The 24,642-nt window shown below is 34.9% G+C and overlaps 1 protein-coding gene across 3 annotated transcripts in view; it reads left to right on the forward strand.

Moving 5' to 3' along the window:
- Positions 1-24,642, forward strand: part of LOC111418103 (paired box protein Pax-6-like) — a 48,926-nt gene that overhangs the window by 14,889 nt on the left and 9,395 nt on the right. For all 3 annotated transcript variants that reach the window (XM_071199839.1, XM_023050553.2, XM_071199838.1), the window contains exons 2-3: positions 386-7,334; positions 8,536-8,772. In XM_071199839.1, the coding sequence (XP_071055940.1) occupies positions 7,139-7,334; positions 8,536-8,772 (433 nt within the window). In that variant the 5' untranslated portion in view covers positions 386-7,138. The remainder of the gene's footprint in view (positions 1-385; positions 7,335-8,535; positions 8,773-24,642) is intronic.

The following is a 24,642-nucleotide window of genomic DNA, read 5'->3' on the forward strand; positions in this document are numbered from 1 at the left end:
TTTTGATTACCGGGTTTCCGTTTTCTTTATTCTTGGCATCACGCGATTTTTTTAGTACAAAAGAAATCATGTTGCACCAAAAAATTGTTTTACCGCAAAAGAAATTTTTAAGCACCCTATTTAGTGGCTTTAAACTTTTTTGTTGTTTATCTTAGTTTGGACTAATGATTTTAAAAATTGGATACGGGTTTGCGTCTGTTCGTAAAATCCATACGGGATTCGATGAATTCCTGATTGCCTATTAAGAGATAACGTTTAATGAGGTCGTAAATAACGAATTGGGCGGGTGGTGCTGAGAGTGCGGCGCCCCTTAATGAAATAAAATCAACCGGAGTAGGCAGACTAATAGAGTCATCAGGTTTTAAAAATGTTCGCGTTGTTTCAGGGTGTCGCCGTTTCCGTTGCCTGACGACCTCTTCGAAGATACGTCCAAAAGATAAAACCGATCTTTCGGTTTGGAAAACATTTAACCTAATCGTAGTCCACCGACCCAAAAACCACTTTAAATCAGGCTACAACCGTTAAGTTCAAAACTTATTTACACGAAAAGAATCGTCATTAAATTGGAAAGAAGCGTCATTAAAAAATAAACAAATATTTTCATCGTTTAAGTAGGTTGTATACTTAAAGTTTCTTCTTCAGAATACAACAGTGTGACTTGAGACTTCTCTACCCACACAGCACAAAATTAAACCGAAAGAAAAAATCCAGACCGTGTATATACGTACGTTTTACTATAAATTCACTTGATTGCGGCCGGCTTGGCGCTGGATAAAGTGACGCTTGTGTAAGTAGTCGAAGACAGTGGCCGGACTCCGGGTCTTCTCCGGAGAAAAGCAGCCCGAGTCTCCTTTTCTGTTAGGTAAAGTTTCGCTTGAAATGGTCTCGACTAGCGGCCCGATAATTTGAACGGCGTAAATCTCTGTCCGGATATCGACACGGCAGCGTTCAGCGTTTATCCTTCTTCTTCGAGACCGCTCTTTACTAAGGGCCCAACTGAGAACCTTATAATGAAAACAGTAATAGTAAATTAACAAGGTGTCTTCTACTGTCACTAATTTGTTGAGAAAATAATGTCTGCATCAAATAATTTTTGTTATTTGGAAACGTGTTATATAAGAAGTGGTTAAAAACATGAAGAAATATGGATTGCATGAGAAGCAAAACACAGGAAAGCAATTTAAGACAACTTTATGAGGAGTAGAATTTGGCAAAAATATTTGTAAATTTCTCCAATAACCAAAATTTCTTGAAATGTGAACTTTTTCTTGAACCATTAGTATAAGAAAAACCAGAACTTTGAAGAGGGAACAACAAAGTTGTATCTGCATTAATCGAATTGACTGAAAACACCAACCCAACCCAACTGATTATGAAAATATGCTTACAATTACCATGCAACCTCAACAAAATTACTGAATAGCCATGATTAAGAATGGAGCCGAGAATTTTGAATAATAAATCACAATTTTCATTTCAATTATGTTTATTCCTTGAGAAATATAGAAATTAATTAATTAAGTATATGATTAATTAAGTATTGTTTTTATGACAACTGCTACTTGTATCATAAATGATACAAGTCGTTACACTCATTATGCATAAGATACAACTTAATGGTATATATAAATTTCTCAATTAAAATCTATTATTATTTCTTCTTGGGAAATCTGTTAAGGAAGTGTTATTTCTTCAAAAAATGTTACTTGCGATTATATTGTTCCAACCAAGCAATTTCAATCACATTTTGCACCTGTCAGGATGGAATGAAATGGGTTAATAAATTTTACATTTCTGACTACTTTTACATTTTTCTAAAATGCTTCTTAAAATTAGTTGAAGTAAAATTTAGAGAAGGATTGGAAACTAATTTGGAGGGTTACTCAAGTATCTAAACATACAAAAAATCATGTCTCAGTTGCAAAATATGTTTATAGAAAGATTTAAAATCTATTTGATTCATGTACTTGATTGCAATTTACGATTGACATTTTGAAAAGCAGTAAGAAGGATTACTCAAGCATCAAGACGGATAAAGATTGAGGTTTCAGTTTAAAAATCGATTTTCAGAAAGATTAAATTTATCTAGGATTAAGTTTGTTGAGAAAACTTATTGCATATATTCATGTGCCAGTTTAATCACACCAGTTGGCAGCAAGATATAATATTTGATTGCAAAAAGATGTACATTTTATTTTGGAAAATGATTTGGAAACCAGTTTTAAGGATTATTCAAGTATCTAAACACATAAAGATTCAGGTTTCAGCTTAAAAATCAGTTTGCAGATAAAATTAAGTGTCTGATTGAAATTGTAATTGTACAATTTATGCCCTAATTTTATGTCAGTTTGCAGAAGATGACATTTAATGCATTTAAGAATTAGCTTTCTGCTTGTTTTAAATTTCATTTCAAAACAGAAAATGAGTTTATATTCAACAACCTAAAAAAAGAGTAATAAAAAAATAGTAATAGTAAATTAGCAAGGTGTCTTCTACTGTCACTAATTTGTTGAGAAAATAATGTCTGCATCAAATAGTTTTTGTTATTTGGAAAAGAGGAATATAAGAAGTGGTTAAAAACATGAGGAAATATGCATTGCATGAGAAGAAAAACACAGGAAAGCAATCTAAGACAACTTTATGAGGAGTAGAATTTGGCAAAAATATTTGTAAATTTCTCCAATAACCAAAATTTCTTAAAATGTGAACCTCTTCTTGAACTATTAGTATAAGATAAACCAGAACTTTGAAGAGGGAACAACAAAGTTATATCTACATTGATCAAATTGACTGAAAACGCCAACCCAACCCAACTGATTATGGAAATATGCTTACAATTGTCATGCAACCTCAACAAAATTACTAAATAACCATGATTAAGAATGGAGCCGAGGAATTTCCGAATAATAAATCACAATTTTCATTTCAATTATGTTTTTACTTGAGAAATATAGAAATTAATTAATTAAGTATAGGATTAATAAAGTATTGTTTCGTAGTCGTTACACTCATTATGCATAAGATACAACTTAATGGTATATATAAATTTCTCATTTAAAATCTTTTCTCGGTATTGCAGCTAATATAACAAAAGCTAAGTTTGAGCATCTGCCATATTCGCTTTCACCAATTATATTGAAGGTCTTCACAATTATCTTATTATTCTTTTATCTCTATTTGTAAAACTGTATATTTATTATCTAAGTAGCTTCTTCTTGGGAAATCTGTTAAGGAAGATGTTATTTCTTCGAAAAATATGACTTGCGATTACATTGTTCCAACCAAGAAATTTCAATCACATTTTGCACCTGTTAGGATATTTTAATACCATAGCTACCAAATGAAATGGTTTGATAAATACTACATTTCTGACTACTTTTCTATTTTTTCCGCTGTCTCCTCAGTTTTTAGTACTTGGCAACTTTCATTTTTATAATTATTTGAAGTAAAATTTTAAACAAGGATTGGAAACCAATTTGAAGGGTTACTCAAGTATCTAAATACATAAAGATTCATGTTTCAGTTGCAAAATATGTTTATAAAAAGATTTAAATTCTATTTGATTGTCATTTAAGATTAACATTTTGAAAACCAGTAAGAAGGATTACTCAAGCATCAAAACAGTAAAGATTGAGATTTCAGTTTAAAAATCCATTTTCAGAAAGATTAAATTTATCTAGGATTAAGTTTGATAAGAAAACTTATTGCATATATTCATGCGCCAGTTTAAGTACATCAGTTTGCAGCAAGATATAATATTTGATTGCAAAAAGATGTACATTTTATTTTGGAAAATGATTTGGAAACCAGTTTTAAGTATTATTCAAGTAGCTAAATACATAAAGATTCAGGTTTCAACTTGAAATTCAGTTTGCAGAAAGATTAACGATGATTGAATAGAGTTTTATATTAGAAAGAGATTTTGAATCTTCAGATAATTTCAACTCTTTGATTACAATGAGATTTAACATTCCATTTGGTAAACAATTTAGGTACAGCATTTTCGCAGAAAGAGATTTAGATGCCAGCTTGAATAAAGATTTTAAAACAAATTTGGATGGTGATTCAAGTACATAATATGACAGAAATTCAATTTTCATTTTGGAAAATCAACATGCTTAAAGGGGTTATCTCTTTTTTTGGGATTTTTTTTGCAAATCAAGTAAATATACAACTACGAACTTTTAACCACATATTTATTCATATTTTGAGCACACTTTACAATTTTTGCAGTCCGAAATGGTAAAGTATACGGCAACTTAGCCATTCATTTTCAAAAAATAGTGTTTTGATGACCACGATTGCAAACGTTTAGCTTATCAGAAATAAAAAAACCAAACAACATTGCAATCTGTAAAATATGAGTTAAAATATTATTAAGAAATATAAGTTTTGGCATCGCATTGAAAATTTTTTCTTCAATTCTGTTGTTTCTTATGACTTCCTTGCCATGAAAATGAAAAATAAAGGAACGACTTGACGAATTAGAATTATTCCAGTTTTTAAACTGCTTGCATGAGTACTGAATAAGTTGTTCAAATCTGAAAGGTGATTTTGAAAAACATAATTTTGAGAAATAGCAGCTACATCGGGTATATTTAACACTGTGATTTCTGATTGATCAAGAATATCTAAAAATCACTTTACTCACAAATTTTTTACGCTATATTTGGAAATCCGCTTTGAATATTATTAGCTAGTTTTAAGCTGTTAAAATGCTGCACTACTTTTCTCAGCCATTTCAATACATTGAGGATTTTTAGATATTATAAATTTCTGTTCAGGCATTTATTGAACCCATTTTGAATAACAGTCAATTTACTTCATATTCCACAATATCACTCATCATTTAATCATATGGAGCTTTTGATCTCACAAACCTGTTATAATATCAAAGTTATTTCATACATTCATTATTATTTCTAATTTTTGATATTTACCTAATTCTGAGTTCTGATTTAATCAAATAAAATGTATGTATTAATTACTTTCATGTTAATGTTAAATTTCCTTCATTCTTCTCGTAAAAAATTAATTGTGCAATTATAGTGTAATATTCCAAAGCTAATGGAATGTGTTGTAGCTGGAAATCATCCATCATTCTTCCACGAGTTTATTTTTTATGATACAGGTAAGTATTATATAAGTATACGCATACAATGTAGGTAAGTAAATCGTGTTTTGACACAATTTTTTTACATAGTTTAAAGTAAGGTCGTGGTGATTATTAAAGTTGGATATAAATATGACGTAATTATATGGAGTAATTTTTCTTTGACACGACTACGTCGACATCGCGACGGTCGATACAGGTTGGAATAAAAGTCGGCAAATAAATATGCAAATCGGCGGCGTGCGGAGGGCATGAGCTTATCGGCCGGTGGTCGACGGTTTTCCTGCTGCTTGGCCGGCGACGTCGGCGTCGCGGCGCACGCACGCCACATTAACCCCGATTTATATTATTATGCAAATCCGGCCCTGGGCGCAGAGCACCCACCCTCAACTCGCCTTATCTGGCACTTATTCAAATTCTAAAATAATGTTACCGCAGCGTGTAGCGCCGTTATGAAATATTACGCAGCCATATTGCTTATGATCATACCAAGAAAAGCTTTTATGATCCATCAAAAAAAATATCGCAAAAATTAATGAATACAAAAACAAATTGATTTAAATCAAAATCTTTCTATTTAATTCTTCTTCTTGATATTAAGATACTACTATAATATAAGTAAAGTAGAAAATATTTTGTTGGGCGTGCCTGGTTTAGTGGTCTCTCCTGCTAGCTCCACCTCTACAAGAATTGATTGGAAGTTGGACGGGGTCACCATTGGGCACGAGGAGCCCCACAAAGCTTTCGCAGCCAATAGCTTCGAAGCTTCCGCCACACAAAAAGTCCAAAGAGACGTCGTCATCGGTACACGCGCAATGGGCATTCAATGAAAAATAAAACCACAACCGCAGGAAAGGCGAAAGCTCGCGGAGTAGACGAGGACGGCGACGTCCAGACCATGCTTTAAGGTCATAAGTACAACAAGGACGAAAATTAACCGGTGACGACGAGAACCACGGGGGTGGTTGGTTTTTAATCTGATTTCAAACCTTCGACAGTGTAATTGGAAAGAAATGGGGAAATCGTATAAGGCTTTAATGGAGACAATATGGCCGTAATGGATTTTAACGATTCGGTTTAATGCGTTTTATCAAGAATCTAATTATTTTTTGTGAGGGTGATTTTTTGTTTTGTAGGGATTGAAATTGAGGGTGATTTTGAATAATTTTTTATTATTTAAATTAAACAGAATAAAATAAAATCAATTTTTTAATCTGATACTTAACCAGAAAGTAAATTTAATTATCTTGAATCCAACGTCACCTCCTCAAGACTTAGAAAAAGGAACGTGGTAGCAACAGTTCCACCTAATGTGCATACATAAGAACCAGAAGGAGGCAGTCCGAGGCACACCTCCGCGATTCGCCGCCTCACTTTAACCGGAGGGGGGCCCTCTTCCTACGACGCCGACACCTGCGGGGGCCAAGTTAGAGTTGGAGTTAGAGGAAGAGTCGCATTAGTTGGAGTAAGAAGAAATGGTAAAAATTGAAAGTAGGAGTGAGATAGTGATGGTAAATGCTCGAGGGAGGGTAAGCACAAGGTAGTGGCCACAGAGTTGTAAGCCTGCCTATTAAGTAGGCACAGGTAGCCAACCAAAGCGCGGAGGTAGCGACGCTTTTAGCTGTCAGGTAGCGGTCTAGAGAGCGGCAGCGTTGCGCAGTCATTCAGTGTCGTGCTCGCCTGGCGCTAGGCTTGAAGAAGAGGTCGCGGAGAAGGTGCTGCTCATTGCTCCTTTTTCTCACGGACGATAAACAATTTTTTATCAGATTTTTTAGTGTATCTTAACTTTAGTGTTCAAAAAAAAACTTTAATCCAAGTCATCGTCATCATCAAGAATTCCAAGAACAACCAGATTCTAAAGCAAGAATCCTCATTAAAACGGCAACATCAAGAATTATATCGAGTGTGAAAACTTAAAGAAAAAGCTTTTTTTCTTTTGGGAACAGTGGTTGATGGAGGATTGAAAATCTAAATGGTTTGTGGTGCGGGTGAGACGCGTTTTTCGTTCGATACGTTTGAGACAGGATGCTGATCTCCACCGGGAACCCACTGGGCGGCGGGAACGATTTTACCGGCGTTCCGGGACTTGCCGGTTGCTGCCCGGTGCCGGTTACTCCTTCGCGATCCGCAATTGTCAATTGGAAGATGGATCCCGTCGGACTTCCGGCATCAAACACAGCGCCCAGCGTCTTACCAACAGCTTTATCGTTATCACCTTCAGGTATTAAAATTTATAAATAACTTAATTGTTTACAAAAACACATCCTTTAATACTTTAATAGTTTTGATTGAAAATGATTTTTAAATCCTATAATTGCTATAAAACAATATTTTTAAATTTTTACACTTTAAATCTTGAATTGATTTAAATAGCTGAAAAATCGATATTGCCATAAATGAATTATTTATTGCTTCAATTACATTTGATGACTATTAATGTAAGAAATTAATGTTAATGTTGTTGATTTGCCTTCACAATCGTCCTTAGTCGTCGAATCGGTACCATAATAATGAATGTATGTTGATTATAAATATTTGTAAAGAAAAATCAAACGCACCAAGACCCAGTTAAAAAGTGGTAATAAAACGGTAATTACGCCGCTTTTCAATTACACGCGAATTAACGGACATAAAGTCGATTTATGTATTTTTTTTCGCGGTCGGTAATTAAGCGGCCGTTAATGACGAATGCTCTCGCAATAATTCACTCAATTATCAACATTAGCGGCGTTTTATTAATTGGCCTCGTTCGTTTATGTCTCCGGGTTGCATTAAAATCATATTTACGCACCTTGTTCAGCTTAACATTTAAACGTCCGGCTCTAAAACGATTTTCAGTTTTCAGTATTTAATTGGATTAATTCTTAATGTCCCAATTGATCATATAAATCGATCTTAAAAAGTTAGATTAGTAAGTATTTAAATGACATTTTTGAAATATAATTAATAGATTTTATTTTTTTTTATCTTAACGAGATGGCTTTAATTTCATTGAACTTTCCCAGTATAATCAATCACGTCCGAGTTAATTACCGATTTACATCTCAATTACATTATTCGCCAACGTCGTTCCCCAAATTAACCGAACGACCACTTAAAAAGGTTATTTACATAACCGAAAAATTAAGATAGCCACCAAGAGAGTCCAACGTCCTGCTGCTTTTTGTAACGCGATTATTTCCTCGCCAGGTAAATTATGACTTTTTAAACGGCGATTACATGTGGTTACAGCGATACCGACGTCCGGCGAATTAAATTTGAATTCATTAGCGGAAGCTCCATCTGGCTTTCGGTTTTTGGTTACACACGCATATGTTCATCGTTAATTTGTAAATTAGTAAAATTAAAAACTGATTTAAACACCTGTGGAAAAAAAAATTGTACAAATTAAAATCTTGTAAAACAATCTTCTCTGTTTTTAGTGGCATCGTCTCCATCAATCACCAGTACGGCAGTGACATCGGCAACAAGTGGACCCACATCTTTGGCACCTGCGGCTTTAAGGGAATTGTACGGAAATGCAGCGACAGGTCCTGGACACCCATTGGCCTCTTTGGTATCTCAACAACGTTTTTTGGAGCTCTCCAGATTCGGGTTGAGACACTACGATCTTGCTCAACATATGCTCACACAGCAGGGAGCGGTCACAAAATTATTAGGTGAGTGATCGATTAGTACAAATTAAAAAAATTTAAATAAAACTTTATCTTTTCGATCCACTGTTTTCGATAATACCACTATACTCACAAAATTTACATAATTGTAGGTCGGTTCGCAAACAATAATAACCGATTTTAGTAAAACATTCGTTTATCCAAGCGAATAAACGTGCTTGAAAATAAGTTTCTAGATCGATCTTAAAGATATACCCCTCAGAAAACCGTCATGGTTCGCTCCGGAACAAACGCAGGAAACCAAAAGGAGTTATTTGGGAAACATAATTTCTAGCCGGTAAAAATCGTGAGCTTCTTTATCGTTAATCCAAGTGGTAGAATTTTTATCATTGATGATACACGAGGAGACGGAGAAGTTGGCATAATTATACCCGTGATTTTGAGATATTAAACCCCTAAAGCGATGGAAACGCCGTCTAAAGATAAGATTAAAATGCGTCTTGGACGTTGTAATTTTCGGGTTACCAGGATGTTGGGTTTAATTAATAATTCGACGACATGTTATTATGATTGCATAAATAAAAAATATTCCGTTAAAATTGGGTTTAATTAACTAAATCAATTTTTATTGAATTTATGGAATTTTACTGTTAACGGAATTGGTTAATTCATCATAGTGCTTTCTAAGATATCGTTATAATTGTGTTATTTATTCTATTAATTTATTTAATCGAGTTGGAGAGCACGGAAATAATTGCAACGTTCGCCTGTATCTAAGTCAGCCATTATAGTTATTAGCGACGTTATCTGTCTGTTGAGAGGAGCTCGGTGCTGCCACTACAGCGAATTAATTCCTGCCGCGACCAGAAGCAACGTTGCGACACCTCAGGTTGCCGGCAAATACCGCTTTCCCCGCGACATCTACCGAGCTGTGTAACCTAAACTGCCATTATCGATTTAATAATAATCACCATTTAACGACAATATCGTCTCTCGGCCGACCGTTCGATTATACGGCTCTATTAAATGTCTCTCGATTAAATAGAAACGTTCTCATAAGAAATTACAAAACTTTAAAGTACTCGAGATCTCGACGATTTCTTTCAGCCATGACGCATTTTGCGGTCACATCAAGTTTAAATTAAAAAAAAATTATTATTATTTTTTTTTGTTCACTTTCGGTTAATTATTTGCGCCAGTCGAAAAATACAAAATAAGGTAGAAGAATACAAGGGGACACGGAGCGATGACACCAGTTAACAATCGCATGATGCAGGCGACACATGTTGGTTATGTGTAGGGCGGCAATTACATGTGTGACGTGCAGGGTCACGGACGGTGGGGTCGAGGGGATCCGGTGTCCTTTCATCGGGGGGTTGCCACCATATTTGAAGGACACCAGACGTATGTTTTGTATAAACGCACCTCCCACCATTAACAATGAATTTTTTTTGTAATTGTCTGAGTTATACATATCCATTTGGTGATTAAGAAATGTAATCATAACATACTGGGTGAATCATAACACTAAAATACCTGTATGACGTTATCAATATATTACTAGGTTTAGTTTTTACCGAATTCAGCACGAGTAACAAATATCTTTATGTTATGTAACGAAAAAGAGAGAGCCCGGTTAACGCCATGTTAAACCATGATTAAGTATGACAACATTAATATGGCTAATATGGTTAGAACAACATTCTAACTCGGTTTTCTAATGCTCGATTGGCACTATTAACTTAACAAAATGCTATCATACTGCGTTACACAACTTGACATTGAAACTGTCCGGTTAACGTACTGTTAAATCTCGATTAAATATTTTGCACACACGTTTAATAAATAAACAGTGGTTACTTATATTGTTTTGAGACTTAGTAAATAACTGCCAAAAAATTTCAATAAATGCTAAATGAATTAATTCTGCAACTTGTGTTATGAATCTGTTTTTGGATATATTTTATTAATTTCGATATTACAACAAAATATGGGAAATATGACAAGGGCCTGAAAAATAAAGAATAATTGCAGTCAAGCACAAGTAATTGATTATTGGAAGAAATGCAACCGTGTAGTAACATGAATAAGTAATTATCATGTAATGCTTATAAAAATTCAGAACTTTCTATGAATTATCTTTAACATATTACGTTTTTATGGCTCATTATAATCAATTTGTATACGCAACATGTTTTCAATCTTGGTTCTAGTTCTTGTATTATGATCTTAATGATACTTTAATAACAAAAATCATTCATTTGGATTTTGGGAATTTATGCTTTGTATTTAGATAATGATCACAGCTATATGGCAATGAATGATGTCTTTTTAGTTCATTATAAACAAGTTATATATAAAATATTTTTCTTCATTCCTTTTGGTTTTTCAATTATTATTGAGTTTAATACCGAAATCTATAATTTATGAGCTTTTGGAGATTTTTTCTTTCTAACTAGAAGATAAATATGATTGAGCTAGATACCCGGAAAACTACAATGGTCCAAATTTTTAATAAGAGGCTGTAAAGTTAAGCTGTACAAGATGTTCATACGTCCACTAGTAAGCTATAATAATGCAAAGGGATGTTGTAGACTATGTTAAAGAAAGGAAACATCAATAATGGTGTTCAGATATATGTAGCAGGGATGATGTTTAGCGATATTAAGAATCATATTCATATATGATGAGGAAGGTAATGAGGAACGTCAGGACAGTATTGAGTAATCCAGACTAAATATAGTCTCTTATGCAGAACGTTGAGATACACCAGTAACGACGGTGAGATATACCGGAAATAAATTTTTGCGATATCAACAACGATACTGATAGACGTTGAAAAAGAGTAAGGACGGTCGGGAAGAAATCGACTATATTTGGTTATTACATAGATTTGAAAGAAAAATATATGGATATATGGGCTAAAATATGATACAAACCTGGGAGGATGGAGACAATTAATGAACTACGAGATAATTGAACTGCAGGAAGGACCATAACTATCAACATGGATTAAAGCCCAGAGGTTGAGATGGCTGGGAAAAGTATGCAAAATGCCGGCAGAAAGAGTGGCGCGATGGGTACTCATTTAAATACCAGAGTTCCGTTGACTAAGAGATAGGCCAAGAGGACGATGGATAGCCAATGATAGAGAGGATTTGAGCCCTCTGCAGGTGCAGAACTGGGGCAACTTAGCTCAAAATCGGGACAAATGAAAGCGCGTTGTGTAGGGTATAAAGGACTGTAGCTCGGAAACTACTGATTGTAGAGACTTGCGGTAAAAAATTTAATAACTAAAGTGACTAAGAGAAAATCCTGGAAATTATTTTCAGGTTTCTAAGATGGTCGCTAAAAAAGGGTATATGACTTTTAAAGCTTATACAGGGTGATTTATTAGCTCACCATCAAACTTTGACATATGATAGCTAATCCAATTACCAAAAAAAAAATGTGAATGAACATATGTTCTATTTCAATTATATTATTTACGAAATTATAACACTTTAAAGTTTTCTGCAGCGAATTTATTAATAGTCAGTAAAATCAAACATTCAACAAAAACAAAGTTGTCATTGTAATATGTCAGTTTGCTGTAAGGTTTAATTATTACATACAAGAAGAAACTGAAAATATACGCTTATAGCACTGAAGAGTATGCCGATATAATTTTCGTGTATGGTTTTTGCAATGGAAATGCTCGACAATCAGTACGAGAATATTAAGAAAGATTTCCACAGCGTCATTTGCCATATTATTCAGTTTTTAGCGATTCTTTCAGAAGATTTTGAACAGGTAATCCTGCTCCAGCAAAAGCTATTCGGCCGCATGTAGTTAATGTAGAGGACGAAGAAGCTGTAATTAATGCTGTCATTGATGATCCTTCCATCAGTACTCGAAAAAAAGCACACAACATACATGTAAGTCAAAATTTTGCATGGCGCGAAGTCCTTCATCCGTATCGTAAAAAGAATGTTCAAGCTCTACAGTCAGGAGATAATCAGTAACGGTTAGCATTTTGTGAATGGCAATTTACAGATTTTTTTTAACAATACACTTTTTGATTTACTTGAAGATATACCTCTTAATGTACTTCAAAATATGTGGTACCAGCACGATGGTGCCCCACCTCATCACGGAAGAGTAGTTGTCGAGTGGTTAAACCAATATTTTCCAAACAAGTGGATTGGTAATAATGGTCCATTTGCTTGGCCACCTAAATTCCCCAACCTTAATCCATTGGATTTCTACTTATGGGGTCAAATGAAACAAATTGTGTATCAAGTGGAAATTAACACACGGGAACAGTTATTAAACAGAATACAAATGGCTGCTACTGAAATAAGAAATCAACCAGACATTTTAATTCGGCTGAAGAACTCTTTAATTCGTCGTTGTGAAGCATGTATTCTAGCAGAAGGAGGCTATTTTGAACAATATTAAAATAGTTTTATAATTTCGTAAATAATTGAAGTTGGACATATGTTCATTAACATTTTTTTTTTGGTAATTTAAATATGATTAATTAGCTATCATATGTAATAATATGTAATAATAAATCACCCTGTATAAATTATAATTCTTTTTGTTAAAACACTTTTTGCCCTATCTCTAAAAATAAACTAGTGGGGGTGTTCGAAAATGTTTGTAAACAAATGCCAATAATTTCAAAATGACTGAACGGATTTTAATAAACTTGGTATCGTTGAAAAGAGCTTTTCTTGGACTACAAATCCTACCTTACTTGTAGTGATGGTAAGTTAGTGTATTGGCACTGGAGGGCATTTTCTGATATTACAATAGATATTGTGAATTTATTTAGAAAAATTAAATCTATTGGTATTACTTTCTTTTCTTTTTGATAATTCAATGGATTTCGATCAGTTATTTTATGTACCTTAGTTTAGAAGATACTTCACCTCACTTTTGAGAGCATTCCTCATGCTATTGTTTTTAAGTCCATAATTATAAATTATAAACATAATTTTAAACACATAATAATTGCAAAACTCCTACTACTAATTGTCCTAAAGAAATATCTCGGGGTTCTAAAAATTTGTTTAATGCCTTCTTATATATTCAAATTGCCGTCCATCACGTTCTATCCATTGCTGGAGCCTCTCTTGCGTGGAAAAAATTGCGTCTTAAATTTTTGCTCTTGCTAGTTTGTGAATGGCATTCCGAATCCTATTTTCCATGTCTTGTCTGGTTGTAGATTGAGTTTGAAACACCATTAACAACCCCTATAAATAAATATTCAAACAAGTTATGTGTGGGGATCTGGCTGATCATAGAAATAGGCTTCCTCTTCTGATCCATCGCTATTGAATCACTGAGTTTAGATAATCTCTCACATTTATATTAAAATCTGCCGTCTAGTTCTAAGAACAAATTTTGGCCGTGTTTTTAATGCCACATATTCTAACAAAATCGGTAATTGATTGCCTAATTGATCAAAACCATTAAATTTTCTCATTAACCACCTGCCACCACCTCTTCCATCTCCTTATATCTTCTTTACGTTTACATATTCTGCATCCATTTGCATCTCTTCGATCCCTTCGTTACTCAATATGCGTGTATTCCATTTATCATCTTCGCTTAGTATCGAGATTTCACCAAAAGCTTTTGACATATTCCGGAATTTTAGCAAACGGATAGAGCCTCATCAACTGTTTGCCCAACATATCAACAAACAGTGAAAATTTGTTTCTTGCAGCGCCTCTACTTCATACATGTGGATCTACTTCATCCACATAAATGATCAAGATGATTATCACAAATTATATACAAATCGAAGACCATCTCTTTCATGAATTTGAAAGCATTCTGAGAATCCAGACTCTACAAGATATTGATGAAGAGTTTCCAACTCCACTTCATTTCATGCAGAACATTTTGTATCTATTTCAACTTGGTAAAATTTCAAGCACAGCTGTTGTTTAAAACAAAGGGATAGGCCAAGATTTGGAACTTATATCATCCGTTACAACCCCAAATGCAAGTCATTGACTTACTTTAAAACTAAATTAAGTAATTTTAGATCGATTATTAAAAAAATTGTATCAATACATAAAGAGCAATTTTAGTATATTTTTTATGCCATTACATGTTTTGAATCCCACAAATATCAGTATTATTAACTACATTATTAAAACGTTTATTGATTCTGAAACGTATATCTGTTATATAAGCTGAGGTAATAAAATAGTTATGTTAAAATATAAGATATATATGTTGGGATAAACCATCAATTATTTCGGTGTCTCTTGGTTATTATAGATTTCCAATTGATTGTGACTCACCCTGTATCACAATAGGTATAATTCACAACAAGATTACAAAATTTTGCTTTTATACTAAAAAGTTACTTCACGCAACGAGTTCTTTATAATAATAATTTTATTCTTGTCGATGATGAACTGTCGGTTGATAAAAGAAATTGGGTCAAATAATTATTGTGTTTCTTGCTCAACAAAAAGTGTTGAACGTTAACCAAAAACCTTTTTTTATAAATGGTTGTCGTGCCTTTTTCTTCTGTGAGTGTTGCTTCACCGTCTGCTGGCGTCCGGTGCTGACAATATAATATCTCTTTATCGCGAAGGCGCGTACGCGGCCCATAAATTTCCCTCTAATTGTTGGTGAAAAGCGGTCGAAATTTATGGTGGCGAACAGGCCGACGGCCGCGGTATATATTTAAGCCATTCGGACGCGGCGATAATAAATGGCCCGACCTAATCGGGCCAGATTAATCTATAGATTTGTTACCGATTATAATTATACCCTCAGCGATTATAAAGTGTATAAATCGAGGCCGCCGGCCGAAACGCAAGCAGCCGCCCCAAAAGGACGAGAGAACCACGACGACAACGAGGACGTTCGTAAACGGATTTGTCCCTCTTCTCGTTTTAGTCGTTCCTGGTCCCCCGAAAAAACCGCACTCTCAAAACGAAAAGAAAGACAGAGAGATCGCATCGTTTAATAAGAAGTAAACCGACACCGATGTCCTACTGGTCTTTTCGACCGAATTAGTGAGCGCGAAATTCGTCACGATTTAGTGGACCGGGTATTTGCGTTTAAAATTTATTTTGCATCAACGATTCGGACGACAAAAAAACAATAAAGAGGAGAAGTAGACAGCCGATGACTTCTTAAAAGTTTACTTGTAGACGTAAAACGATGATTGACGTTAAAAAGGGATTGTATTTATTGAAATGACACTAAATTCCTATAACTGTAATACATTTTAGGTGATATTACGATAAACAGAGCATGTAATTTTTAAATAAATAAATAAATTTAAAGGAAAGTAACGCTTTATTCATTTAAAAAAAAATAGCTATTTGTGTAGGAGACTTTTCAATACAAATTTATATAATTACGTTTCATTTTTTTTTAAAGAATCATTACTACCGTTTCAAAAGTCGAGTTGATCCAAATGAAACGGATTAGATTTAATATGAAATTGATCAAGGCTTATAATTCCCACATACTAAGTAAAATGTATGGTCAACTAGGATTAATGTTATTTGTTCCTTCTTTGGAGTAATGCTAAAAAATCTTGTGTTTAGAAACTGATTAGTAAGTTATTTTGCAAGGTTATGGATTTCTATTAAACACTCTCAACATTTTATACACATTCATATGGGGTTATTAGACCTTAAAATATAAAATATTCTACTTAATATCTATATGTTTAAAGTATCTCTTCTAATCTTTAAAGTACAAGATGATCCCTTACAAACAAGAGATTTGCATCATCATGTTACTAGAAATAGAAATCAATTGCTATTTTCCAACATTCATGAAATGAACAGAAAAGGATCTTTGTATGCTGGAATTGGGATCTTCGATGGCTTAAAGAATTTTGTGGTGGAGGCTGTAATGTTACGCGTATTCAAACGCGGTCACAAAAATTATCTGCTAAGGTATGTATTTTATGATCTGGCTTTAAAAAAGGGAGTGAATGAATTGATTTTTTAAAGGATTTTTACTCACTATAGCATAAGCTACATATTTAGCAAAACATATTTAAAAATATAAACAGGTGAGTGAGCTGTAAAAGGATTTGCTTTAATCACATAAGAATATAGTCTGGTATTTTAAGTTAAAATAAGGTTTTCTCCAAAACGATTAGAAATTAAGAAATTAAACTTTTTGAGGTTGTAAAGGAACGTTTGAAATTAGGTTATAACAAATTTTTAGTTTCGATTGTGATCAATTCTTTTGATATATATGATTTTTTTTTGGTTTGATGACTATCAAAAGTAAGGTTAAAGAAAAAAATTGTTTTCTCCTAAACGGTTACAATTTAAGAAATAAAACTTTAGAAAGGTTATAAAGATACATCTGAGGTTAAATTAAACCGAATTTGAATTGTCCAGGGCGAACAATGGTACATTTTTAAAAATCGTCGATTTAACTTAACATTTGTTGAGTGTGATTAATGCAAAAGATGTTTTTTTCCAAAACGGTTAGGAATTAAGAAATTAAACTTTTTTAGGTTCTCAATCCTTAATCGTTTTGATGATTTTGACCAATACAATGAAACTGTATTATTGGCTTGTATGTTCTTTGAAAAAATGTTTTTCTTTTAATGTTATACTGATATGATGTTAAAGATAAATTATAAATATTAGCAATAAAAATAATCTTTTGAAAGTGAATCGTAAATACTGCTAATAACGTGATACTGAACAACTGTGAGCCATGTATATTCAATAAACGTTAAAAGCCATATGCGCTGAGTGACCCGGTTTAACTCTATCATTTCTGTAATTGCGCTCTGTCTGCGAATGTGGGGGGTTTTCTCCTTTTTGCGCTTCGGGATGTGTCTTGAATAAATGAAGTAGAAATGAATAGAACAGCAGGTGTTTTCGCACGGGGTAGGAATAAGACGGGGTAAACGAGTCCGCGTTTATCGTAAGAGTACACTTTATTTATGTTACTTAACCGAATGCGATTCTCGCGAATCTAAACAACAGGCCGCTACAAATGGCGTTTGCATTTGGGTTAATCGGATAACAAAAGGCGAGCCATTAGCTCGCATTTCAGAGCAGTAACTAGAACGGGACGGTGCTGCTCACACAAATAAAATAAACAGGTCGTAATTGAATTATGACGCGTACAGCCGCTTCCCTTTTCCACTTCGGTCTCGGCTTATCGATCTGATTTTCGCCCGGTTTAGAGTTAATCGAACGGTCCGTGACGTTTAGAAAACCGTCGTCGCCGCCGTGTCCGCGACAAATCCTGAACCGAAAAGAAATTAAAGATTTAAAAAAATTTCAAAAAAAAATAAAAGTTTTCTGAATGGATTCCCTAAAGCGTTTAAAGTAGTTACCGCCGCGGTGGTTCCCAGAGAGTTTTCGATGGAAAACACGGCTCTGTTAAATAAATATTTGTTAAACGCGAGATGCAACCGCAATTGTGTTGATTGTTCCTATTGTATCGTTACCGTCGCACCACGCACCTGGTGGAAATCAATGTCGTGGAAATGGTACGATTGTCCGCTACGGGCTGCTTATAGATAATAGTACTGTTCCGAGAAACGATCGCTTACCAGATCTGTGAGAAACCGCCCGGTGACAAGATCAAAGTATTTAAAGTTATATTTACAATTGAAACCCAATTATCTCACAATTTATATACTATTTCTTTACAAATTTATATAAGTAGGTGTATATAAACTCAGCTTGAGGTGTACTTATAAGTTATTAATTAGATTAATGCAAATTAAAATCTATTTTTATATCAAATGTAATTTTCCTCTATTACCTCCGATCTCCCCTTCCTTGGTCTAAACCAAAAAGTTCTACAGGAACTGTTGAACCAATAGCTGCCGAGGGGTGTTGTGAAACTTAAACTTCAATAATGCCTATTGACATAAACCTTCTTTATCATGATAAAGAACTACACTTACTTGTAATGGTTTTTCTTTGTAAATATTATTACATACACTATTTGGGTCCATTCCATGGATTTTTTTTATATATTTGTATTTTAAATATGAAATAACTGATTTTAAACAACCACTTTTGAAATTATACACTTTTCTCATGAAGTTGCTTCATGTTCAGATATCATTTTTATAGTTTGTAAAGTTTTACAAACATTGAATTCTTAAAACGTCTTTCTATGTTAGAATAGCAGAAGCGATGTTCCATAAATACGACAAATTGCAAGGCATTAGATAATTTGTGCTGTTTTGTTGTAACCAAGTAGTTTCTACATCTTAATATGCACTTTCGGTGCTATCTTGACTTTGGCTTCGTTTCTGCTTTCCGTACATAAATTTTAATTCTGAACACATATCTTTCAGAAGTTATCAGTTTGTTATAACACATCTAATTTTGTAAAGTAGTGTTAATATGTACTGTCTGCCAGCACTATCTAATCTTCTGCCTGCACTGTCTAGTTCTACAGGGTGCGGCAACATAACTTCCTCTTTTCAAAACTCAATAAAACCTATTGTATGAATCAGAAAATTTTGATTTGTTTTTTATAATATAGGCACATACATAAAGTTTTGTTTTACACAGTTTTGAAGATCAGATGAGTAAACCGATTTTTGACGTTTGTCATAAGTTATGACTCATAACTCTTGCCAGTATAGCAGGGGTTATGTTGGCAATTTCTTCCTGGATGTTGGTTTTCAAATCTTGTAGGCTCCTTGGACGGTTCACATAAACACGGGATTTCAAAAAACCCCATAGGATAAAATCACAAGGAGACAAATAGGGAGACCGGGCCGGCTACTTCAAATCGCCCCTAACTGAGATTAGGCGTTTTGGGAAGTGTTCCTTCATATAGAGATAGATGCTCTTGAAGTGTGAGCCGTTGCACCACCTTGTTGGAAAGAAATGTCCCAACTCATCTAGCCGTGGTGATCGCAATACTGCCTCAATGTTCTCAGATGCTCTAATGCGGTGTTTCTTAAACTGTGTTCCTCGGAACCTTGGGGTTTCGTGGAAAACACTCAAGGATTCCGTGAATCGTACGTGATACTTTTTACATAAGATCAGCTTCAACGTCTAGCTGTTTTAAAAAACATAGTGATGAAAACAATGACACCGGTACACGGCTAAATTGAAGCGATTCCGAACGGCGCACTGGGTTGCAATCACAGAATATCCGCTCAAAAAGTAGGCCTCAACGGAAAACATACGCTCCTCACCGTTCCAAAGCATGATGGCGTCTGAACTTTGTCGGAACAAAACTTTATAGTCCACCCTCTCGAACGAGACCACTAGCGCTCCGCAACGAAATCAACTGGTTAAATGGCGCACATTTCAAAAAAGGAAGTTATGTTGCCGCACCCTCATTTTAGTAATATCTAGTCTTTTGTCTGCAGTGCTTAATCTTCTATAAGGAAGATCTAATGTTTTGTCTCCCCCAATACTATCTAGTCTACTGCAAGCAGCAAGTTGTGTTCTGGAAACATATCTAGTCTTCTGCAAGCGGTAGCTAATCTTCCGTGAATAGTATCTAGTCGGCCAGAATCACTATCCAGTCTTTTGCTAAGAGTATAAGGTGACTTAAAAGAAGAACACATTAAACTATATGAAAGATATTTTTTCCAAATTTACTAAAAATTTAAGTACCCATTGTGCTCAACTGGCACTTCAATAAATCCACCAACTTATTCAACGTACAAATTTTGCAGAATGACAGTGGTAAAAGCAATAACGTTCTATTACGTGAAATATCACAAAAATCTTTTACAAAATTTATTCATATTTTCTGCACAAATCTTATCACATCACTAAATTCAAGATTTACAACATTGCAATTAGAATTCTTATTGGTCTGCAAGACATTGATTTCCTACCACTGTACGGCGGAGGCGTTGTAATAGACTCCCTTAAAGTTACAGTACGATTAAAGTCGCACCTGGACCGCCAGCAACCTCAGATTGACGATAAAATTTCCTGATCTTACCATACAAACCACTATTGTATACTAAGGCGGGAAAGATGTATTTTTACTGCTTACCAGATTATAACCCGAATTCGCTTGTAGCCGAGGCGCTACAATGGAGAACCTTAAAAATACATTTAATTATTGTATATTAAGGCAGAAAAGATGTATTTTTGCTGATAGTAAACGATTAATTGACGTTGCTTGTGAAGGAGGTACTATAATCGAGATCTTTGAAGATAAAGCGCAATTGAAGTAGCGCCTCGTTCGCAAGTGACCTCGACTTCATTCTCTTTGCCGGTAATGATGAAACATTTTGGTCTTACCGTGTAAATGATTACTAATGGTGGTGAGATTGTAGAAAGATTGCTTACGGGCGAAGTAGTACAATGGAGACCTTTAAAGATAAAGTGTGATCAGGATAACGCCTCGGCCGTAAGCTACCTTGGTTTTCTTCTTTCGGGTGAAGTTAAATCATGGTAATATTACATATAATAATCAGGTAACTTATTATTATCTATTTCTCGAGGCCTTCGTGATCATTGAAGATACGATGCCTGTATGGTATTAATGTTGTATTTGTGTCTCTTCTCCTTCAGCGTGTAGTTTGATGGTAATAATATATACCCTATATGTAGTGTTGCCTGTCGTATTCAACTCTGTGTTCAGCTTAACACTATATTACACGAATAGGCAAGAAATAGGGCTTAATTTTTATTAAAATACTTTAAGTATTTGGCATCATATTTGCCATCTTGCGTAGACCAAAAAGCTTAGATACCAGAAAATTCTTACATGACTTGGTGCCCAGAAATATACCAAGTTGTGGTGTGTTCATACACATTTTGCAACGTTGTCAGAATACGATGTGGCAATAGAGATTTGTAAAGTGTGCTAAAGAGTAGGTACTACTTGGAGTAGTTTTGTTAGGTTAGCTTGAAAATCGTTGGTAAAACAACGATTCTGTAAGTTGCGCGATGAATTTGTTCCTTACATACTAAAAAAATTATAGTCTATTTAAAGAGCTCTCTTACAAATTTCTCTTTAATGCAATGCTTTGATATGTTATTAAAATTACGTATTTTAAAGCATAATCTGAACACCTTCTATCTCGAAAATGGAAAAATTTAACATATAACTATAAAGGCACCGGGACTTTATCGTTATTGACTATGAAGGTATAGGCACCCCCAAAAAACTCATTGACATTTTAATTTATCTTCGGTGTTTAATACAAAATCGTTATATTTGTATTAATGTATGCAGTCAAGGAAAAACTTCAATGTATATTGGATGCAATTTTACATATTGATTATTATTATAGTTTGAAAACTTCTGATCGATGGGCGTGGGGGGTAAAATTACATCAAACGTCGGGCGCGCTTGAATAAATAATCCCCATTGGATCATAATGGCGGGATATGATAATGCCGGTCATTAGAGATGGGTATTAAGTGCGAGCGTCGGTTGGGCGGCCATTTTGTGCCATGAGTATCGCATGTCCAACGGTCTGCTGCCGGTCCTTGGCAGCATAAGTAATAGGTGCGATGCTTGCACAATGATAACTTGCCAGGTTCGGAACGGGCGTGACGCTAAGCTCCGGTCAATTCAACCACATGCGCGACCGCAACGCCACCGACCGACGTACGGCGACGCCACAAACCTCACATTATACGTTACCTCACATTATACGACTTTACAACCAGCATTAACAAGAATTTAAAAAAATCTAGCTTTCGGCTATAAATATCTGCTTTACCTAACAAAGTATTATTAGGTCATTTATATGAATGGTTTGGTGCTTCTAAATTTGATTCAATTAAACACATGGTAGATATGCAAGATTCATACTCCGCGGAATCGAGTAATTAGGTATCGACCGGTCGGTCGTCCATTGTGTATTAATAATGGGAAAATTAAATCTCCATAGGTACACGAGCGAGCATTTCGAATGCAAATTATCCCCGCCGCGTTATTTATCGACGCCTTGAATTAATAATGGCCGACCTGGAACGGTGGTTTGTAATAAGCTCACGCCAAAGTTGCAACCAGCCGAAGAAAATTATTGACTGTCAACACGTCAGTAGTCGACCCGAAGGCAGGTTTATTGGCGGCAGCGTCAAAATTTCTTATGAAAATTAACTTTTTATAGGACAAATTATAATTAGATGGTTGAGATGTTTGGTTGCAGGCGGGGCGGTTCCATAAATGGGAGCCCCTCGATGGGAAAAGCTAAATGCTGCCGGTGCCCACTGGATTAGGAACGAGGAGGCTTTATAATTGTTATCGCATGCATTTAGAATGTTCCAAGTAGCGAGAGCCTCCAGCCATGGCTCCAAGCTCCAACATGCAAACCCAATGTCTCACGCGATGGAGACCGTGTCTACGTTTATTTTAATATTCATCAATTTATGTTAATTTTTAAACACATGCTAAATTTTATAATATAAAAAAGAAACTCTTCCATAACCTTTAAACTTTAATCATTTCTAAAACATAACTTTTTCATTGAACCTTTTCGAAATCTACATACAAAAGACTATGAGGACGTGCCGATACCTTAAAAACTAACCCATTTTTCAGCGACCTGTCAGAAGGGCGACTGTTTATAAATTCGCCGCATCGCATAGGTAGTCAAATTAACGTTGCTAGAATATGCGAGGACAAAAAGTCGTTTCATTAAGACCCTCGGTTTGGACAACTTTTATGGTCCCATTCTGAGTGGACGATGCTGCCGTGATTTGTTTCGAACCATGTCCCGTTTTTGTCTTGAGTGAATCGCCCTCAACGGTATTTCATTCAATTTTATTTTCATGAAGTCAAAATACTGTTTTCGGTAATTAAGATTGAAACGGTCTCTAAATTAGATTTAATCGGCGTTTTCTTCATTTAGAAGATAGATTGTAATGTATCATAGATTAATTTAATTTGTTTTGATTGTATCCATTGAATGTTGGTCGAAGATTGATTTAACACTGAAGATCTTATTTATTTGTATCATTAAAATAGTTAACGTTTTAATGAATATAACGGTTTCTTAAAAGACTTTGTACAAAACGATGAACAAATATAGAAATAAAACATGGAAGTGCAAAAAGTCATTTCATTAAAACTCTTAGTATGGATAACTTTAATAGTTCTATTCTAAGTGGATTCTGCGATTCCTTTCAAATCGAGTCCCATATTAGTCTTGTTTTTTTATGAGACAAATTTGTAGAAAAGTAAAGTGTAGATGTGAACAAGTGGTTGAAAGAAATAAAATTGTAAAAAATCTGGATGAGTGTTTAGTTGTTAGGCGTTTCGTTACACCTTTATATAGGTTTGAAGGTAGTGGAGGAGTGATCGTTATTGAATAATGGATAGATAGATATAGGCGAGGAGAACAGATGCCCACATCAGGTCGCGGCACGTCGGTCGTCGTCAATGGTACGGCGTGAAAAAAATTACAAAGGCCGTAAATCGGCTGGTCCCCGATGCCATGCCGATGTCTATAAATTTGTTCGGCCCTCGTATTACGCACAACGTCGATATTTATCTGTTCTGGGACGGCGAGCACGGCGCGCATTCCACGGCGTCCGTTTTACAGATGCCGGCTTTTTGCCGTCGAGTCCGCACAGATTTGATGACGTACTCGGACTGCAAACCTCTCTTATTAGCCCTATTTAGGGTGGCTCTTTTATTTTTGCACGCTCGGCGACTGCGATTGTCCGATGGCCATTTAATTTCCAATGCCCCTAAACATTCGGTTTTTGCCACGGCCGCCGGGCCGATATGTGACTTTATTTCGCCGTTTCGACAGCGCCGTACGCGGCCGGATTCTGAAATCGCGGCGCGAGTGTCGCATGCCATCGAGGGCCTTTAACTCGCCCGTTCTTTTCTCAGAACCATCATCTACCATCTCGCCACCACAATCCACCACTTTATTTTATTTCTCTTACCTTACTGTCAAACACAAACGATAAATCAAAAAATAAATAAAAATCAAACTAAAACGGAAAATCG

The sequence above is a fragment of the Onthophagus taurus genome, chromosome 11 (assembly GCF_036711975.1).
Source record: "Onthophagus taurus isolate NC chromosome 11, IU_Otau_3.0, whole genome shotgun sequence".
Taxonomy (NCBI): Eukaryota; Metazoa; Arthropoda; class Insecta; order Coleoptera; family Scarabaeidae; genus Onthophagus; species Onthophagus taurus.